This window comes from Ascaphus truei, chromosome 4 (genome assembly GCF_040206685.1).
Source record: "Ascaphus truei isolate aAscTru1 chromosome 4, aAscTru1.hap1, whole genome shotgun sequence".
NCBI classification, from domain to species: domain Eukaryota; kingdom Metazoa; phylum Chordata; class Amphibia; order Anura; family Ascaphidae; genus Ascaphus; species Ascaphus truei.
This window is the reverse complement of record NC_134486.1, coordinates 343823220-343841673: the sequence shown is the minus strand read 5'-3', so window position 1 is coordinate 343841673 and position 18454 is coordinate 343823220. Positions and strand designations below refer to the sequence as shown.

The 18454-nt window shown below is 41.2% G+C and overlaps 2 protein-coding genes across 3 annotated transcripts in view; one reads left to right on the top strand and one right to left on the bottom strand.

Moving 5' to 3' along the window:
* ANGPT2 (angiopoietin 2) overlaps nt 1-3562 on the bottom strand; it is a 58292-nt gene extending 54730 nt beyond the window's left edge. Inside the window, exon 1 of the mRNA XM_075598206.1 lies at nt 2788-3562. Within this exon, the coding sequence (XP_075454321.1) occupies nt 2788-3081 (294 nt within the window). The 5' untranslated portion in view covers nt 3082-3562. The remainder of the gene's footprint in view (nt 1-2787) is intronic.
* MCPH1 (microcephalin 1) overlaps nt 1-18454 on the top strand; it is a 321427-nt gene that overhangs the window by 207016 nt on the left and 95957 nt on the right. The window contains exon 13 of one of the 2 annotated variants that reach the window (XM_075598208.1): nt 16597-16858. The exons of the other annotated variant lie outside the window; for it this stretch is intronic. Coding sequence (XP_075454323.1) covers nt 16597-16668 — 72 coding nt within the window. The 3' untranslated portion in view covers nt 16669-16858. Of the gene's footprint in view, nt 1-16596; nt 16859-18454 lie in introns of those variants that run through there. 2 annotated transcript variants of the gene reach the window in all.

Below are 18454 nucleotides of genomic sequence, written 5' to 3'. Positions count from 1 at the left end.
GGAACCACTAATCAAATTGCTCACCTGCTGGAAATTATTCATTAAACTGCGGTAGTGCAGGTCGAGGCTCTATAACATTGAAACGCAATGACTTTAATGGGACTTACGATGCTACAGTGCCCAGATCGACACTATCACAGTTTAATAAATATCCCCCATTCACTAAAAGGTGATTGTTCAAAATGATGTGACTATATATATATATATATATATAGTATAGTGGGTGAAAAAGGCAACAAGAAACCTCCACTGTATAGCAAATAAAAAGATCACTTGTGAGCACATTCACGTGTATTAGATAGGTCTGCAACCCTGCCTTTCACCATTACCACCTAGCATACAGTGCTTCCACTGCAGCAAGGGATTCTGGGAAATGACATGCAAATGAGCACACTGTGTCACCTTTTGCCTGAAATTCATTTTTACATGGAACCCTTATAAGATAATGTTCGCTGTTTACATATATACATACACACACTTGGTACAACCCTTTTGTGTCTTCCCAAGACAGCTACTAGCGCTCTGCATTATAAAGTACTAAGTGTAATTCACTTTACAGTTAAGTGAAATTTGTTAACAAATTAGACTGCAAGCTCTTTGGAGCAGGGACTCCTTTTCCTAAATGTTACTTTTATGTCTGAAGCCCTTCTCCCCTTTGTGTTATGTATATTATTTATATGATTGTCACGTATATATTACTACTGTGAAGCACTATATAAATAAAGACATTCATACATACAAGTGACTTTAGTAATTATACAATATTTATTTTATATTGCATGGGTATGCAACACTACATGGAATTTTGCAGGCACATTGCCTTCCTTCCCCCAAAGAGCTTACAGTCTAGTTTAGAAGTGAGGCACAGGGAGACAAAGGTGACTTGTCCAAGGTCACAAGGGGAACTAGTTCTTGGATTCAAACTAGGTTCAGTCCCTTTCAAAGGAAGCATTTTACCACTAAGCTAGTCCTTCAGCTTAATTCCACTTGACCTATAGTTCCAACTGTAACGTGAGGAGAGTCTAAGATGCAATAGGTTGCAATAAAAATAATGGCATAAAATGAAGTCTTGAAGCAAATTGGTACAACAAAAATGGAAACAGATGCAACAATCAGCAAACATGAATTGGCATTTATAGTTCTCAGTGTTTAAATGTGCAATTGCCAAAATGTATGGGTATGTGACTACGTGTAAAGTTCTATAGGTTCTTTTAAATCTATATGAAATGTACCTTATAATACATAACCTAATATTTTAGTCAAAATTAATCAAAGTAAAGAGATTGTGTTCTAGGAATATAGTTAATGTTCGTTGTTACTTAGAAGCCAAATAAAGTATCTGGAAATCTTTTAGAAACTCCAAAATGTACAGTATGTACTGTAATACCTTTGTTATTTTTGACCAATAGCACATTATTGTTCAGCAGAAAACAAAGGTTAAAGTACCAAGCACACTGCTAAGAAAAAAGTTTACATTTTCAACCACAAGTTGCAGCTTCAGTGAAGCCTAACCCCGACAATTCATTTCCACGACTCCCGTGTGACAATCAAAAATAATTTATTTTCGTTTAGTGCTAATACTGTATGTACTGTACTTTTTTTTGCACATGCTAGACAGGAAAAATCCGATGACGCCGTAAGGTCACAAGAGGGTTGAACTGGGCCTCGAACCAGGGTTTCCTGATTCAAAGAGGGCCATCACCTCTGGGTCCTTTCTTCAAGTGAGATTAACCTCATTAGAGCAGCAACGTGAATATCAAAATCAGAGACACACGGGTCACTGTTTTATTCTCATAAACTGCCCAGAGGGATCCAAAAGCATGTTGTTTGTACTGTTCTTACCATGGATGTTAAGCACATTGCGGAGCATCTGCTTTGCTAGGACCCCTAATTGGTGCATATTTCCCATTTTAATGGGAATCCAAATTTGAGCTGAATATTTAAAACCACATTTGCTGTATTCCTTGTTTAACATGAGCATGGTGGTTCTAACTTTGCTAAGTTACCAGGTAGCAGGAACCCTTTCTAGCAGGACACTTTTCTGTATGCCTCATATCTTTCCAAGAAGTTGTTGAATATCTCTGATGTATAATTAAAACAGCGAGGTTAACACCAGTATAGTTGGCATATGGTAGGATGTTTAAGGTGGCAGTCCTGCTTAGGAGGACCGTGCCATGTTTAATGGGTTAAATGTAGCAGATTTACATTTTTTTTTTTTGTTAATTGGACAAGTACCAGTATAAATATTTTACAATAATTGTATACAGAATGTCACTGAGTTATGGTGATGCCATCGTGAGCATAACTAGCTGATGTGTTTGAATAAAGTGTCCCTGACAAGAAGCTATTTACATACATTTTTCACAAGATTAGGAAGTTTTAAATCACACTTAAAGTAACGTCTTATTTCTAAAAAAAAGTCAATGATATTGGTATTTTTTTTTTTTTTTAATTGACCCACTAAATTGCACTGAAGTCAGTTAATTCACTTTTTAAAGGATTTTCTTTTCTGGGGCTGACACTAATTGCCCACATTTACACTATTATTCATAGTCCATAAAGAGCAAAATAGGTAATTTGGAGGTCGCTGTGCCCCCCTCTAGCAACATGCAGACAGATTGGGAAAAAGGAACATCATTTCATATAAAGAAACGTTAAAGCAGATCATTTTTATTAGCATTATGGTCCACAAGCTCAAAGACTTTCCCTGACAAAAGGGTTTACCTTACTAATATTCTCTGCTTGTAAACTACTACCATTACCATCTCAAGAGGTCCGTTCTCTTACCTTCAGGAGCCACTGTGTGTTGTTCTCCATGATGTTCTCTAGAACCTGCAGCCTTTGTACAGAATCATCATAGTCCAGTGGGGCATCTCTCTGCACTGCGTTGGACACATAGGGGCTGGCAGGGGCAGAGCGGCAGCTGTCCACCTCAGGTAGCAGGAAGGTGTAGCTACAAGCCCCGTTCTGGACCTGGTACTGCTTCTTCCCGGGGCTCTCCACGGCTTTCCGAAATGTGGCTAGCCCCAGATCCAAGCCCCTCAGGACCACCAGCAGGACAGCAGCAGCAGAAAGCCACATTGCAACTTGCTGTCCTTAGCTGGAGAAGAGGTGATGCCTTACAACTAATCACAAGAAGCAAGTTAAACTACTGTAGTATATTCAGCAATGCAGGAGATGTCTTCGTTGCTAACCAAGCCTTTCAAGTGGAAATTGGTCTGCTTTTGGGTGAGAGGTTTGAAGCCTGTAGCAGTTACCCCTTCAGCTGTGAGCAGATGACATGTGCCGTGTCTGGTCTCTCCTCCCCTTAATTCCTATAGGGACATACATCCAAGTCTTTGGGAGACCACGCCCATACCCAGGGCTTTTCCAGGGAGAAACCAGTCAGCTCCCTCACTTTTTGGGGAAAAGAGATTGGAGAATGTCAAGTCCCCTGAAATGTTAACGCGGCAGGAGATGCTCCCCCAAGCTTTATACTGTAGCTAAGTGTCGGCTCGGTCCGGTTGTAACAGTATTTCAGACTACAGCACTGTCCTCCCCTGTGTTGTCTATGCAGACAGCATGGGCTTCTCCCTGTGCTGCTGCTGCTGCTGACATTGAGTGGAGGAGGGGGTCTGGGGAAATACACAGAAGCGTTTAACACTGCTGCTACGGATTGAGCTGTGGTTTACAGGCAGCTGGCTGCATTCTTCCTTACCAAGGCAGTAACTACTCTCTGCCTCCTTTCTTGGGATACATACATACGGTGTAACATGACTGGTCTATGATTGTGTACAGTATGTATGTGATTGTGTGTCTGCAATGTTTGTGCTGATGTCCAGGGTGTATACATTTTGTATGCAAGTGTGTCTGTGTGTGTGTACATGTTTGTCTTCGCTCCCCTCCTAGATTGCAAGCTCCTTGGTGCAGTAACACCTTCCTATTGTTAGTCTGTCTTCATATGCATGTACCCTTTTATCATAAAATATTACTGTCCCTCCCACATTGTGCTGCGCTGCGGAGTATGTTGACACCATACCAGTAAAACATGATGATAAAAACATGCTGTGTAGTCGTGTTAGTCCTAGAAAGAGTATGATGCATTGTAGGTTGGAATACCTTTTAATGCACAAATCTATAATTCGTACAAGCTTTTCTTGTGCATAAGTTTTTAAGACTCCAGAGTGCTCTTCGTCAGATGTTGTCGTGTATATAATTATTCAAGTGTGTGTTTATGGTTTTATGCAAGTACTGTATGTATGTATGTTTGCTTGAAAATATTTCTTTCAAGTGTTTGTTTTTAATGTGTGTGTGCATGTGACTGTCATTATGCCCATATTTGTGTGTGTGGATATAGATATGAAGAAAGGCTGAAACTGTGCTCGTGCTGCCAAGATGTTGGGGGTAGAGAAATGCGTGCAACTTTAGCTCCTTTCTGCTGCTGTGTAGGAGCACTCCAAGCTCCTCGAGGTATCGCCAAAGGCAAGGCCATAAATATTCAAAAGAACACAGAGCGCACCGGAGGTAAGTATAAAGTTGTATTAGAAAACATAAAAAGCATATATACACTTACAATGAGGTACTGTCGTGAGCAAGTCATTGCTGGATAGTCGCCGAGCCAGCTAAAGCCTCGTCCAAGGTGCGGCTGAGCGTGCCGGGGTGTGCTCACGCTCGCAACAATGAGACAAATTGCGATTGTGTGTGGCCAGTGTGAGCGGGCGGGCTCGGCGCTTAGCTGCTTGCCGAGCAAGCAAATTTGAATTTGCTGCTCGCAAGCACGTCATGTGACCGGTTCGCCCAATGAGGGCGAACCAGCTCCGTGACATTGTAGCCGTGCCCCCAGGCGAGTGCCACAAATCGCCCGGCTGAGCAGGGCGCAGTGCATAAGCACCAGCGCGCCTGTTCCCTGCCTGGCCGAGGCCTAAGCGTCCAGGATAGTTCACCGCTCAAATTTCGTATCCCGCGTGCTGGGACGAAACTTATGTTGTGAGTTCGGAGCGCCCGGCACTTCCTGGTTACGTCAGCACTGTCGGTTCTGATGTCATTTCATCCCAGTGCGCGGGATACACAATTTCTGAGCAGTGGACTATCCTGGCCGCTTAGCTGGCCCTGCGACTATCAAGTAATGACTTGCTCACTACACTGTAGCTCATTGTAAGTGTATATATGCGTTTGCATTTTCTAATACAACTTGATACTTACCTCCGGTGCGCTCTGTGTTCTTTTTCATATTTCTATAGATATATATATTTATTTGCGCATGCGCACTAGACATCTCGCGGATGTGCAGTACAGCGCGAGCGACAGCCATCTTAGAAATAGGCTCCGACAGGGACTACAATTCCCACCTCCCCTGGGGCTGCACAACACATGGGCCAGCACAGTCAATAGAGCTGTAGTATCCACGGAGGAGCCAGAGAGCTACATCTGGCGCGCTTGCGAGACCAGGCCAGTCGGGAGCAGGGCACCAGGAAGAGAGGTAGTGTCTCAGGTGCCAGTGGCCCTGAGACTAGGCCAGATCTACCCCTAGGTCCCAGCTAGGCCCTGACATCAGGTTGTGACTGCTGCAGGGAAGGCCATAGCTAGGGACACTTCCCCCAGTAGCTGCTTATAGTGAGATTACAGCACGCCGGTGACAGACGCCACGCTGTGACTGCTGCTTGCGGTCTGGAAGCAGACCCAGGCATATCCATTATCTGAGACACTTTACTGGGACACACTCTGTGCGGGAGATCCCTTCGGTAGCGGTTGGAAAGGATCCAGTAGATGTGGCGTGGGATCATTCTGTGGTCCACAGACAACATCTTCGGGTTGGGCTGGTATGGACTGAGACCAGGAGAGGTACCACGTACACCAACGGCCATACACACTGTGGGTGGTGCTACTCCACACACACTCTGGGTGGTCTTGGTCTGTGGAAACTAACGGGTTAAGTGCACAGGCACCTCAGCACTTTGGGGGTTCCACCAAGGTGGTGTTACTGTGGGGCGGAGTACTGTGTGGGTGCGTCCTTGTATAGCCTTGTTATTAGCAACGTTATCAGTTATATGCCAGTAAATATAAGTTAGCCATACTGTGTGTGTGTGTGTGTGTGTGTATTCTTATCTGTTACTGGTGGGTTCCTGTGAGAAGTTATCCTACTGCGTTAGGATCTCTCTCAGGTGGAGGCGCTGCATACAATGCCGTGATCACCCTGGGCTCCCAGTGGTGGAGGATCAGGCCTCCTGTACGCCAGTAACCAGAGAAGAGAACAGCAGCGCACTGCCAGGGAGCCAGGTGGTAAAAATGCAAAATACTTTATTCAAAAATTGAACATCATCCCAGGAGGTTGCACAACCCCCTGAGGTGATATTCAATTTTTGAATAAAGTATTTTGAATTTTTACCACTTTGTTCCCTGGCAGTGCGCTGCTGTTCTCTTCTCTGGTTACTGGATTTCTACGTTTGCGGCTGGCCACGCCAGTATAGACTCGTGGAGGCTCAGGAAAGATTTATTCTATTATTGCATTAAGAGTGTGTTCCACTTCAGTACGGATTTGGCTTTTCTCCAATGAGATCCACTTCAGGTTGATTTTTATCACCCTGATTGTTGTCTTCAGGAGATATTATGCTGATATATGACTGGCTTATCATTTGCATACCCACTCCACAATAGTCTTACTCCGGAGTCTCAACTATAAGGACTATTGAAATAAGATTGTTTATATTTCCAATTCATTGGAGCACCCAACTTCCTATATGTATATTAACTCTCCTGTACGCCAGACAGGTAATCAGCACACGTAGGCTCTTAAGTCATGGGGAAAGAGGGCTACATACAGATGCAGCGGCCGTTATTCGAACATTTACCTGGGTAAATGTTGCGTTATGTGCGCGTGGTGTTGCAAGATGATCCGTTGCAGACATAATGGCCCATCGGATTAACACAGCAGGGGTCACTCTAATTGCGCACCTCTCACAGGCGATCGCGGGGGTTTATTTCATTTTAAACATTACAGTAATGTAGCAGGGGGTCTCCGGAGCTGAACCGCATTGATTTCAGGTCCATGGAACCCCTACTTCCCGAGATACAGGCCCCGTTATGGGGTGCCGGTATCTCCTATGCATGGAAATGTCTCACGTCACGTGAAAGTACGTTTGTATTCTTCAAACTGCGCAACAGTAGAGAGCTACTTACAAAGTAGCAGATAAATCAGGCATGTAAGATTTATAGAATCCTCTCCTTCCAGCTGCTCTGTTTGGCGGTCTGCCCTGGCTCCACCTGGAACTCCGAGACTCCGTGCGTTGATACAGCTGCTTTCAGGTTCCTCCCTGCTAATTGGAACATAGAAAAGAAAGGGGAGCACAGGTTGAGGGATCCTCCCTGCTAACTTTCAGTCTCGCGAGATTGCGAGTGTGACGTCTCAATGTGAATGTCCGTCAAACGGGGACGCAGGGGATATTGTCAGCACAAAGTATAGTACTATTAGTGGATATTGGATGCTGGCAATCCAGAAAGTAGGGAAAGCCTATAGAAATGTTCTTAAAGCCTCCACCCTACGCGTTTCATCTTAATGAAAAGACTTCGTCAGGGAAATGTGGTACCACCAGGCTACACAACCACATACCCCTGACGAAGTCTTTTCATTAAGACGAAACGCATAGGGTGGAGGCTGATTACCCCAAAAAGATCCAAATAAAACGTGTTCATTTATAAAATATATAAAAATGAAAAAGATTTTTTTTTCTTTGGCCCGCGAAAATGTGTAGAATATACGATGTATCCTTCGTACAGAAAAGTTTGGAGACCACTGATCTATGGGTTGCAACAGCACCATCCCTTTGGGTGTCGAAGACATTGCCAATACATCATGGGGTCTGGCACTCAGGGTGTCCAATGATGTAGTGGCTACGGCAGGGGCGGCCAACTTCAGTCTTCAAGGGCCACCAACAGATCAAGGTTTAAGGATATCCCTGCTTCAGCACAATGGATGCAGTCATTGACTGAGCTACTGATTGAGCCACCTGTGGTAAAGCTGGGATATCCTTAAAACCTGACCTGTTTGTGGCCCTTGAGGACTGTAGTTGGCCACTTCTGGGCTACGTCATTCTCTTAAAGTGCTTGTTTTCCCGGGGAGATCGCATCCTGCGTACCTATGGAGCGCAGGACGCAATCTGTACTGAAGGGAAATGGAAGAGAAGTCCTCTTCCGTTTCTGGGCTAACGGACACCACGTTCACTTGACCGCCATTTACCGGACCCACTGGTGCCGCTGCCCCTCTAACACTCAAGAGGTTCAAGCTGCCGTTTAAAAAATAAATGTTCCCCATTCACTATGTGCATCCATACAATCTGCACACTGACAAGTGATTATTTAAGTTGCATATCGATCCGTTCTCCTGTAATTGATCGCTTTGCTCAGGGTTATTTAATTCACTGTTATTGCTGCCGAACAGTACCTGCGATGCACAGCTGTGAACTGATTTATTTAAAAAAAAACACACATGTAGGATATTGTTGAACTGCAGCTTTAAACGGTGCAATCCCTTCCTTGATGCCTTTCCCACTAGGTAGCAAAGTGCTTCGGGTGTCATCTATCAAAGTTTTGCTAATGCAAAACTGGGCCAAAAATAAAGCATCAAGTTTATCATGGCGACAATCCCACTGAAACCAATGGTTTTCCCGCTTGGATAAATCTGTTGCAGTGCTTGTGAACCACTTTTACTCCAATGATGCAGCCAGGAGACTTGGATACATGATCCCCATAGAATTGTCACCATTTCCTGTGGAATATAGACAATCTTTTCATTTATTTTTCACCTCAAAATGTAACAAAATGCAAGTTGATATTTCTGGCGGGCTACATTATAAATAGGAAGATAAGAACCAATATACAGAGATTAAAAGCGTTGACCAAGTTGGCATTAACAAATAAAAGTGTTTACCAGTGCGTCAGCAATTTGTACCTTGTCATTGTAACACACATTCTCATATATAAAGCAATTGCTTAAGAGGTATGTTTTGTAATGGCACATTTCCTAAATGCTAATGTGTACACAATTATATTTTTATTTTAAGTTGTATTGAAATAGAAAATAGCAATGCCCATATTTATTAACCCTTTGATATCCTGACATATACGTTTTGGAGACTACAGTAGTTATGTCACATGCCAATAATCACTTCATTTATAACACTATCAGTCTAAAAAAAAAAACACACCAGCCAACTGGCATCTAGGATTAAATTCAGTGTAACGACTTATTTATTTATCTGCTTGAGGATATTTGATAATGGCTCATTTCTAGTTACCCACTACATAGCATTGAACGTTATTCAAAATCGGTGTTTCAGTGAGGTTTTGTTGTAGTTTCTCACCCAAATATGTGAACTTTTATTATTCATTGGACACTAGTAACACACAATTTGTATTACTGTTTGCACTGTTGTTTCTGTGCGATTTTTCTTGTTTGTCCATAATCATCCGCTTATCAGTTTTTAATTACTTATTTCACCTCCCATCCTTGTTCAAACAAGATATTTCAAAGCAAAGTGTCATTTGGCTATTTTGGGGTTTTCTTATCACAGTAAACTCACTGCAACTTGAGTTTTAAAGTTGCCAATATTATCTGGAGAAGGAGAATCCAGATAGCTTCTCTCTCCTGGGAAGAACAGTGATAGCTAGTACTGTATGTAATGCTTGTTGGGCTATACACATTAATTGCACATGCTATAAAAGTGTGAAAATAACTTCAGTGAAACCTCTGCAATAATACTATAGTCACAATGAGTACAAGAGAAAAAGTAACATATTTCTAGGGTACTTTAATAATGTTTTTGCACAATTTTCATACACCCAGGTACCTCGCATAATATTTTAAGTGTGTTCTTCAATAAAAGGCAAATCTCTGTAATCTTTATACAGACATAACAGACTCTTGCTGGTGCATTGCAGCAGGACATTGCTGGTGCATTGCAGCAGGACACAATGCGTCAACGGGGGCAGAGAACATTATGCTTCAATTAGCTGTGTGATATAAAAATGGACAGGCTGACGTGTTATTACGCCCGCTGCCTGCTACATCTATATATCACATGTTATACTTCCTATTTAGTAAGAGCTATAGGTGTTTAGTAACAAATATACTTTCTCTGCACCTTAGTAGTTTATGCTGCTTTGAATGAGGGGACTATTTGGATGGTAGCCTTACTCTTCTGGCGGTTTATTGCCAGTTTGATAACGAAATAGCCAGGCTTTCTGAAGCCAACTTTCCCGTGTCTATTTTTGGGCTACTTATCACATGGTGAAAACGAGTGTTTTGAGGTTTGCAGCACATACTAGGGAAACAAACCAGACAGCATATCTTCCCCTGGGAACAGCGGAGGGGATTATACAGTGACTGGGAAATATATGGCTTGTATTGCCAGGCAAATATTGTGTGTCTGATCCTCTGTCCTCTTGAGAGGACATTGACAGCTAGAGAAGCAGCTAGCAGTACAGAGAGCTTAGTGCAGAGGTTGAAAAAGTCCATTGTGGACCCTAAACACCAGGCATGTATATTATACTATATATGTATACGTACACAGTATACACCGTATATATGTATTTATTTGCTTCCATCACAGTCGTTTATTTATTATTTTGTCTCCATGGAAAAAGTGGAAACTGGAAGATTCATGCACATTTATACAGTATGTAGCTCAAATAACGATATCCTTTGGTGATTGTGAGCATAAACAATATCATACTCTTGATATTTAAAAGTGCATCAAAATGATGATGGTGATATATTGAAAACATGCCTTTTTTTTTTTTTTTAAATCTGAATATTGTTTTGGTTCTTTAGAATTTGTAAATATTCAGATTTATCAATTAGCTTGCATGGGAATTGTCTTGTTTTTTTTTTTTTTTTTTAAGTTACCTTCATTTTACCCTCGCCAGTTTTGACAACTAGAAATCCGATGATTTATTGTGAATATTTCTGCGATCAGGGCTGTGTCCTCCTATTTTCACAGCTTTGCTCTGGTGAACTGGAGAAAAAAAAGTACAGTACTGTCAGGCTATCAGAAGCAACTAATGAAGAGCTACAACTACTGAAGAGAAACTGGCTAATAAAATCTAATAGATCGATCGTAAAAAGTCTAAAGCACAATAAAAGAGGAGATGCCTATAACATGACACTAACTCTTCGGAACACATATATTTCATTTTCTCGTATAATACTTTAGAATGTTTGTGCATGCAACGTAATATAGAGCAGTACAGGCATACCCCGGTTTAAAGACACTCACTTTAAGTACACTCGCGAGTAAGGACATATCGCCCAATAGGCAAACGGCAGCACGCGCATACGCCTGTCAGCACGTCCTGAATAGCAATACCACCTCCCTACCTATACTGAAGCTGTACGTAAGCGGAGAAACTATGGAGCCTGTTACAAATGCGTTATTTACATCACTTATGCACGTATATGATGATTGCAGTACAGTACATGCATCGATAAGTGGTTAAAAAGGTAGTGCTTCACTTTAAGTACATTTTCGCTTTACATACATGCTCCGGTCCCATTGCGTACGTTAATGCGGGGTATGCCTGTATACTGCTGGCTCCTATGGTAGATATGAAGGGTTCATTCACTAGATCACAAAAGGGCAACAACTGAAGTGAGAGGGGTTACTAACACAAATTTAGTGAATGAGGCCCTACGTGCATTTGCAATAGCCAAGAGGAAAGCAGGGGCTAAAGAGCAAAGGCTGTTGATAAGCAATTGAAAACACATATGTTGGGAAACTTGTATCCATGTAAAAAGACATTAAAAAACGTTTTTTAAAAACCGACAATTATGTTTCTCTCGATTGAAGAACATAAATTAGACTTTTTTTTCTTCGCTTCTCTGCCTAATACCTTAAACTGATGAGTTTTATTTATTGCCATTTTTCTTTACTAACTCAAAAAAGGATGTGATCACATGTGACCATAGCTTTGCTCTTGAACAAAACAGGCATTTTCAGCATACCGGCATGCTTTGTTTCCACTGTAGCGGGCAGAAGATCATTTGAAACCAAAGCAGTTGATAAGGATGTTGATGAAGATACTGTTCCCTGTGTTTGGAGAATTGCTTAGAAAGTTTTCGCTTCACACTTGCTTGTCAGAACAGATTCTGAAGTCTATATTTTTTTTATGTTGGCAACGTTCAAGTAGCAGTTTTGAACTCCTGCAGTAGAAGGAAGCATGCAACGTACTGTATTGCCCAGTTTGAGAAGTTAAACCGTGAATTCTAAATAGAGAAGCCGTATTCAAAGACTTGGAAATCCATAACAAGAATGTTTTAAAGGTAAACATGCCATGAAACAATGGGCCCCACTGACCATTCAATCCGGCGCTGGGTGTAGTGTTTACAACTAAATTGTTTTCAGGAATGCCAAATGCATTTGTCGTCATCGTAGAAACACCTGTAATGTGGAAAAATAATTAGAGATAATACTGTCCAGGTTTCATCTAAATTGTTAGCTCTTTGGCACAGATGCATTGCTCCCGATTGTTACTTGTATGTGCGATGCTGCTATCTAGCACTGCATTGTACAACCACACAATCTACTTTCAAAATGGGGTCCAAATTCTAGTTTTGGAAAAATTATTTTCTTATAGGAAATAATTTTCTAAATAATAACTAAAAACACTATTGTTAAGAGAAAATATATATTTTTAAAGTAGTATTTTAAGTGTGCTCCACATCTTTGAGGGTTGAAGATATTGCGTAGTAAAAGAAAGTTATATGGAGGATGTATTATTGCACAGATGGGGAACATGAAAAGTTTGTGCAAGCCTCTGTAGTAGGTCAGCTTTGTGAACATGTGTTTTTTTTGTGAACGTTTCTGAATCTGTGAAATGTTTGAACTAAAGCTATTTGTCAATTTACAGGGTCAAAAACTGAATACTTTTTATGTTGCCAGCAGCAAGTGTCAAAAATGTGCAAACTTGCATTAAGGCTTTTTTGATCTCAACCCACATGCACAATCACCACACATGCGTTGCAAAGGCTCCTTGTCATCTGCCACCTAGTATTGCCAATATAACTCAATGTAATCATAGAATTCTAGTTTAGTGCCGATTCCCAATCTTGTACAGAAATAATTGTTAACTGAAGCAGATTGCACTTGGTTTAGAGTTTGAAAATGAAGACTCCATCAAAATTTCATGATTACCTGACGTTAGAGAATTGGCATGGTAACCTAGCACCCCAAAACGTTCATCACTGTTGCATCTATCAAAATGTTGTGGGTAATAGTCATTATTATACAGGTGTAGTAAGACTTATTGTCCCCAGTGCGGCGGACGAACAAGCAAAAGTCAGCGGTGCTGGGGATTGTGTCTGCCGCGGTGGTTCATGTTTCTGAATGGGTCCCACCACAGCGGTCTAGGATGTTTGGCCATGACCAAACCGCCGCCGGTGCTCCCGCCGCCACACGTCACCGCCGGGACAATTCACCAGTGGGATACCTGGCCGCAGAGCCCTCTCCGCTTGACATTTTGCCGCTTAAAATGTCAGTCCCGCCGCGCAGACCTCTGAAGTTGACCTCCCAACACGGCAAGAGCCCAGCTCCGATAAGTGCATCTTTAAATGTCCCGCACAAGACCGCTGGACAGCCTACTCCAACGTGCCATCTCTAAATGCACAAGACATATAAAGATGGCGCATTGGAGAGGGGCGTCCAGGTAGTGTAGCGATCCGTGTGGGACATTTAAAGATGCACTTATCAGAGATGGCTTCTTTTTGAAGCTTGTAGGGTCGTTCACATCTTGTTGTAGCGGGCAGTTGGACATAGGAGCGTGCGCAACAGAACATTGACATTACGGCGACGTGAAGCGGGGAGGTGCCCTGTGGCCAAGTGTCCCACTGGTGAGTTGTCCGAGAGGCAACATGCGTAGCGCTGGCAGCGTTTTGGCTGCAGTCAAACGTCCCATTCTGTTGAACAGCATTAATCATTCGGTGCCACCTCCATCGCTTTCATGGCACTGAAGACACGCTCTTGCTACATCTGTAGATCTAGCCACCATCATATCCAAAAACCATTTTTCTGAGGAATAGCATTTCCCTGTCGCATATACAATGCATTTACTAGTTTCATTCTACACAATGTTCAAAGTAGAGGTTTTCAAGAACAGATGCAATCACAGAAGTGGCATTATCTCTTACATTTATATTTGTCAGCTTGCAGCTGCACAGCTTCTGTTTGACAAGACAGTCGTGAGCATGCATTTAGAAGGCACACATGTTCAAAGAGCAGAAATGGAACCGAATGTAAACAGAAGTTTAACCATGTTGGCTTATATCTTGACCTTTCCACCTTAAGCAACAGTTCATGTTTTTGGGCCAACTGTAAGGGGGTAATTTAATAAACCCCAAAGTGGCCGATATATTATATAAAACAAAAACGTAAGCGCTTGTTCTATAATATCCGGCAATTAAATGATAAAATATAAAATTAAACCCAATGTAAGGTGAGATAGGTTGTACAGTAAATGCTGATGATGGATAACAGAAATTAGTGTGTAAATAACATAAAATACAGTGTTAAAATATACATACAATAATACTGAGAATAGATGTTTTATTTTTCCATGTGAATATAAAGTCCACATATGTGTCCATGAAAACTTAATGTGTATAAAAAATAGAAAATAAATAATCCAAAGCCGTGACTTCTCCGCAGCCTCTCAAAGGATGAACCACATCCAGGGTAATCTAGCAGAAAAAAGAGAAGAAAGGCGTGTGCCACATAACATAAATCTGTGTGTATTTATTCCCAAAAGTAGATAATTAAAAAGCACACTCACAAGTGTAGCTAAATGTAAGCATTTAGAGTCAGTCAATCTCTTGCGAGATGATTCTCATCTGGAACATCTCCTGCAGCATCAGGAAACTCTGCATCATATCTCTGAGGGTAGTGTAGAAACAAATGTAGCAGTCCTTAAGCCTCCACAATGAGGGCAATGAAATTAAATTGAAATTGCAACTATGTTGCTATAAAGTGTCCTTAGTAAACTACTACCACACTGGAAATGGGTAAGTGTTTCAATACACTAACTCCTCGTGGTGTACGTCACTGGGAAATGACATGCAAATGAGCACACAATGTGTCACCTTTTGCCCGAAATCCATTTTTACATGGAACCCATATAAGCAAATGCTCTGCTGTTTAAGCACAGCTTGGGATTAGATGCAAAGCCAGTCAAACCACTCAGACTTGTTTCAACCTTAATGGGTCTCATCAGTGTGAGGTTGGTTGTACTGGCTTATCAATTTTCAAGGCTGGGTAACTTTACAATACACATTTCAAGTTACAGTGGGTGAAAAGGGCAGGAAAAAATCCACCACCATTTTCACCCACCATACTTAAAGTGTGTATGTATATATATATATATATATATATATGTATGTGTGTGTGTTTGTATGTATATGTTTGTGTGTGTATATATAGATATATATAGCAACTGTAAATATTCCTGTATATTCATTTGCATGTCTTTAGACAGGTCTGCAACCCTGTCTTTCACCATTATCACCCAGCACACAGCACTTCCACTGCAGCAAGGGATTCTGGGAAATTACATGCAAATGAGCACACAGTGCCACCTTTTATCTCAAGCTCACATTACATGAGCAACCCTTAGCCAATGCATGCTGCTTTAAACACAGCTTTTAAGCAAGGGCTTGGGAGATGGAAAGCCAGCTAACCCACTCACAGACTTATTTCAACCTTGATGGGTATCATCAGTGTGAGTTTGGTTGCTGGCATTTGTTCAAATGAGATAAGAGTCGGTAATCACAACACTTATTAAGGTTATGGTGGATTATGGTTTTACCCACCATAACCTTAATAAGTGTAGATATATATATCACCCACACACACACAGAACTGGGTCAACCTGTTCCAACAAACTACAACTCTTAAAGCGCGGTAATCCAAGCCTGCAAATTGTTTGTTTTGTAAAGTTCCCCCTCTTCTCCCCCCCCCCCCCCACCTTGTATTGAAGCAGGGGTCTTTGGAGCTGGCCCCTGTTAGTTTCAGCTCCGGGGACCCCCTGCTTCCGGAGATACCTCCATAGTAGGTGCCGGTAGCCGCTTTACTGGAATAGCAGTGATCACGTAATGGCTGCTTTTCAAAGCTCTCGCGCCCTGCGGGCCAATAGGAATCTGTTACCTCATCGGTGCGGGTTCCTATTGGCCCATGCAATGCAGGACCTTTAAAAAGCAGAGAGATACCCGGCACCGCCTTCGGAGGTATCTCTGGAAGCAGGGGATCCTCGTAGCTGAAATTAATGGGGTTCAGCTCCAAAGACCGCCTTCTTCAATCTTCTGTAAAAAAAAAAATCAATGGCTTGGATTGCTCCTTTTAAGTAGCATTAGAATTTAGAATTCTGCCTCCAACTTCTCCCACAAGCATAGTTCCAAATAACGTATAGCTCGTCAATGCCCCCTCACACTTGCTAAACAATAGTATTACCCTTTGCAATACATACATTTCCATGGTGGCATGTAGTTTTGTTTCCTTAAGTATTAACTTTTTTTTTCTTTCAGACTACATGTGGAGCACGGCTGGTATTGACATGTTCTATTTATTTCCATTATCACAGGACAGGAAGAAAAACAAAGTTATATTTCAGTGCCAGGAACCAAGAAATCATTTGACAAACAACTCTGTATAATTTCTTTCATCATAAAATGTTTATGCTAAGCTGAAATACATGACATATTTTATTAACCCCACAGATTCTGGGGTGGCACACAACACACTGCTCTGCAATGTATAGTTTATGGTCCCTGAAGAACTAAATAGATTCATATGGAAAAAGAAAAGCTGTGAGCTGTCTACTTAGAGCAGTGTTTTTCAACAGGGGTTCCTCGGACATCCCTAAAGGTTTCCCTGCAATTATCGGGTCATTTCAAAATTGTACCAAATACAGATTTGAAGCAAAAGGCGACACAGAGTGCTCATTTGCATGTAATTTGCCAGAATGCCTAGCTGCAGTGGAAGCATTGTATGATGGGGGATAATGGTGAAAAGCAGGGTTGCAGAGCTGTCTGAGATGTGTGCCCACGAGTGATATTTGTATTTTTTGTCTACCAAATACAGAAGAATTTACAATGCATCTGATCTCAGACTTGCTAATAGAGAGGGTCAGAATTCCTCAGAATGTCACAATATAATTATAGGGGTCCTTAAACAAAATAAGGTTTAAAAAACACTGACTTGGAGCATCAACATATGATATCCTTATTAAAGAGCATACACTGTGCATAAAAAATATATAATTATGTATCTTTATCATGCAGCCCCGATGTTTACCCTGGTCTTCATAAACACAGTAATTTAAACTCCATTTTTGATTACTTTAGTTTTTTTAAACAGATCTAATTTGTCTGCATATCATGTACAGAGTTCCTAGAATCGCAAGCAGAGAAAGGGATTAAGAAACCTTAATCTTTACATTTACCACCTACATTCCATACCATTAAAAAAAACATTAAAATACAGTCTTAGCAATATTTACATACATCTCCTATTTAACCTGAATATCAGAGGCAACGTTTCTGAGAAAATTCTTCCTAAACACTCTAAAGAGAATTTCTCCACCAATTATTTTCAGTTCAGCTTTTTCTCCTTTTCTTTGATGTATTTAAGTAGTATGGACTTTAATTGAATTAATTGTAACGATCACATTTTTGGAGTTACATGTTACAAAAACAGTCACGCAATAGAGGCTCATCCGTATTTAGCCCAATCAGACACAGTACTGCAGTGAGCAAAGTAAAGGTGCTTTGTCACTTGATGGTAGTTACAGTACCTTATTCACTGTGATTGGAAGGTCTTCCAAACAACTACATTAGTTCGTTGATTCGGAGGGGGGGGGGGGGGGTTATTAACTTTATTTTAAATGTTTGTCTATCCAGCTAAACGATTAAACAAAAAACTTAACCAAACAGTATTTTAATGATTCAGAACTTGATATACATATTCAGAAAGTTGGGATATTTCAAATAAACAATTATACAAAGTAAATATATAGTGTTCACAATATGAAATGTTAAACTTTATGCAAAGGATATTGTGATATTTACTCCCTTTGCTTTTGGTATGGTAAGTTCCACAAAGATTGCAAGTATTTAAATTAATGGGTTTATCGAGATAAATGTTGTTTTCAAACAACTGGTATACAAAAGTTATTTTTTTTTTGTTGTTTAAGGTTTGGACCAGTGTTTTTCAACTGGGATTCCTAAGAAACCTTGGGTTTCACGAGCATCCTTAAAGGGGTCCCTACAATTGTCCGGTATTTGAAAATGGTGCCAAATACAGAATAATTTACAATGCATCTGATCTCAGATGCGCTATTAAAGAGGGTTGGGGTTCCTTACAATGCATCTGATCTCAGACGCACTATTAGAGAGGGTTGGGGTTCTGCCGAATTTCACAATATAATTATTGGGTTCCTT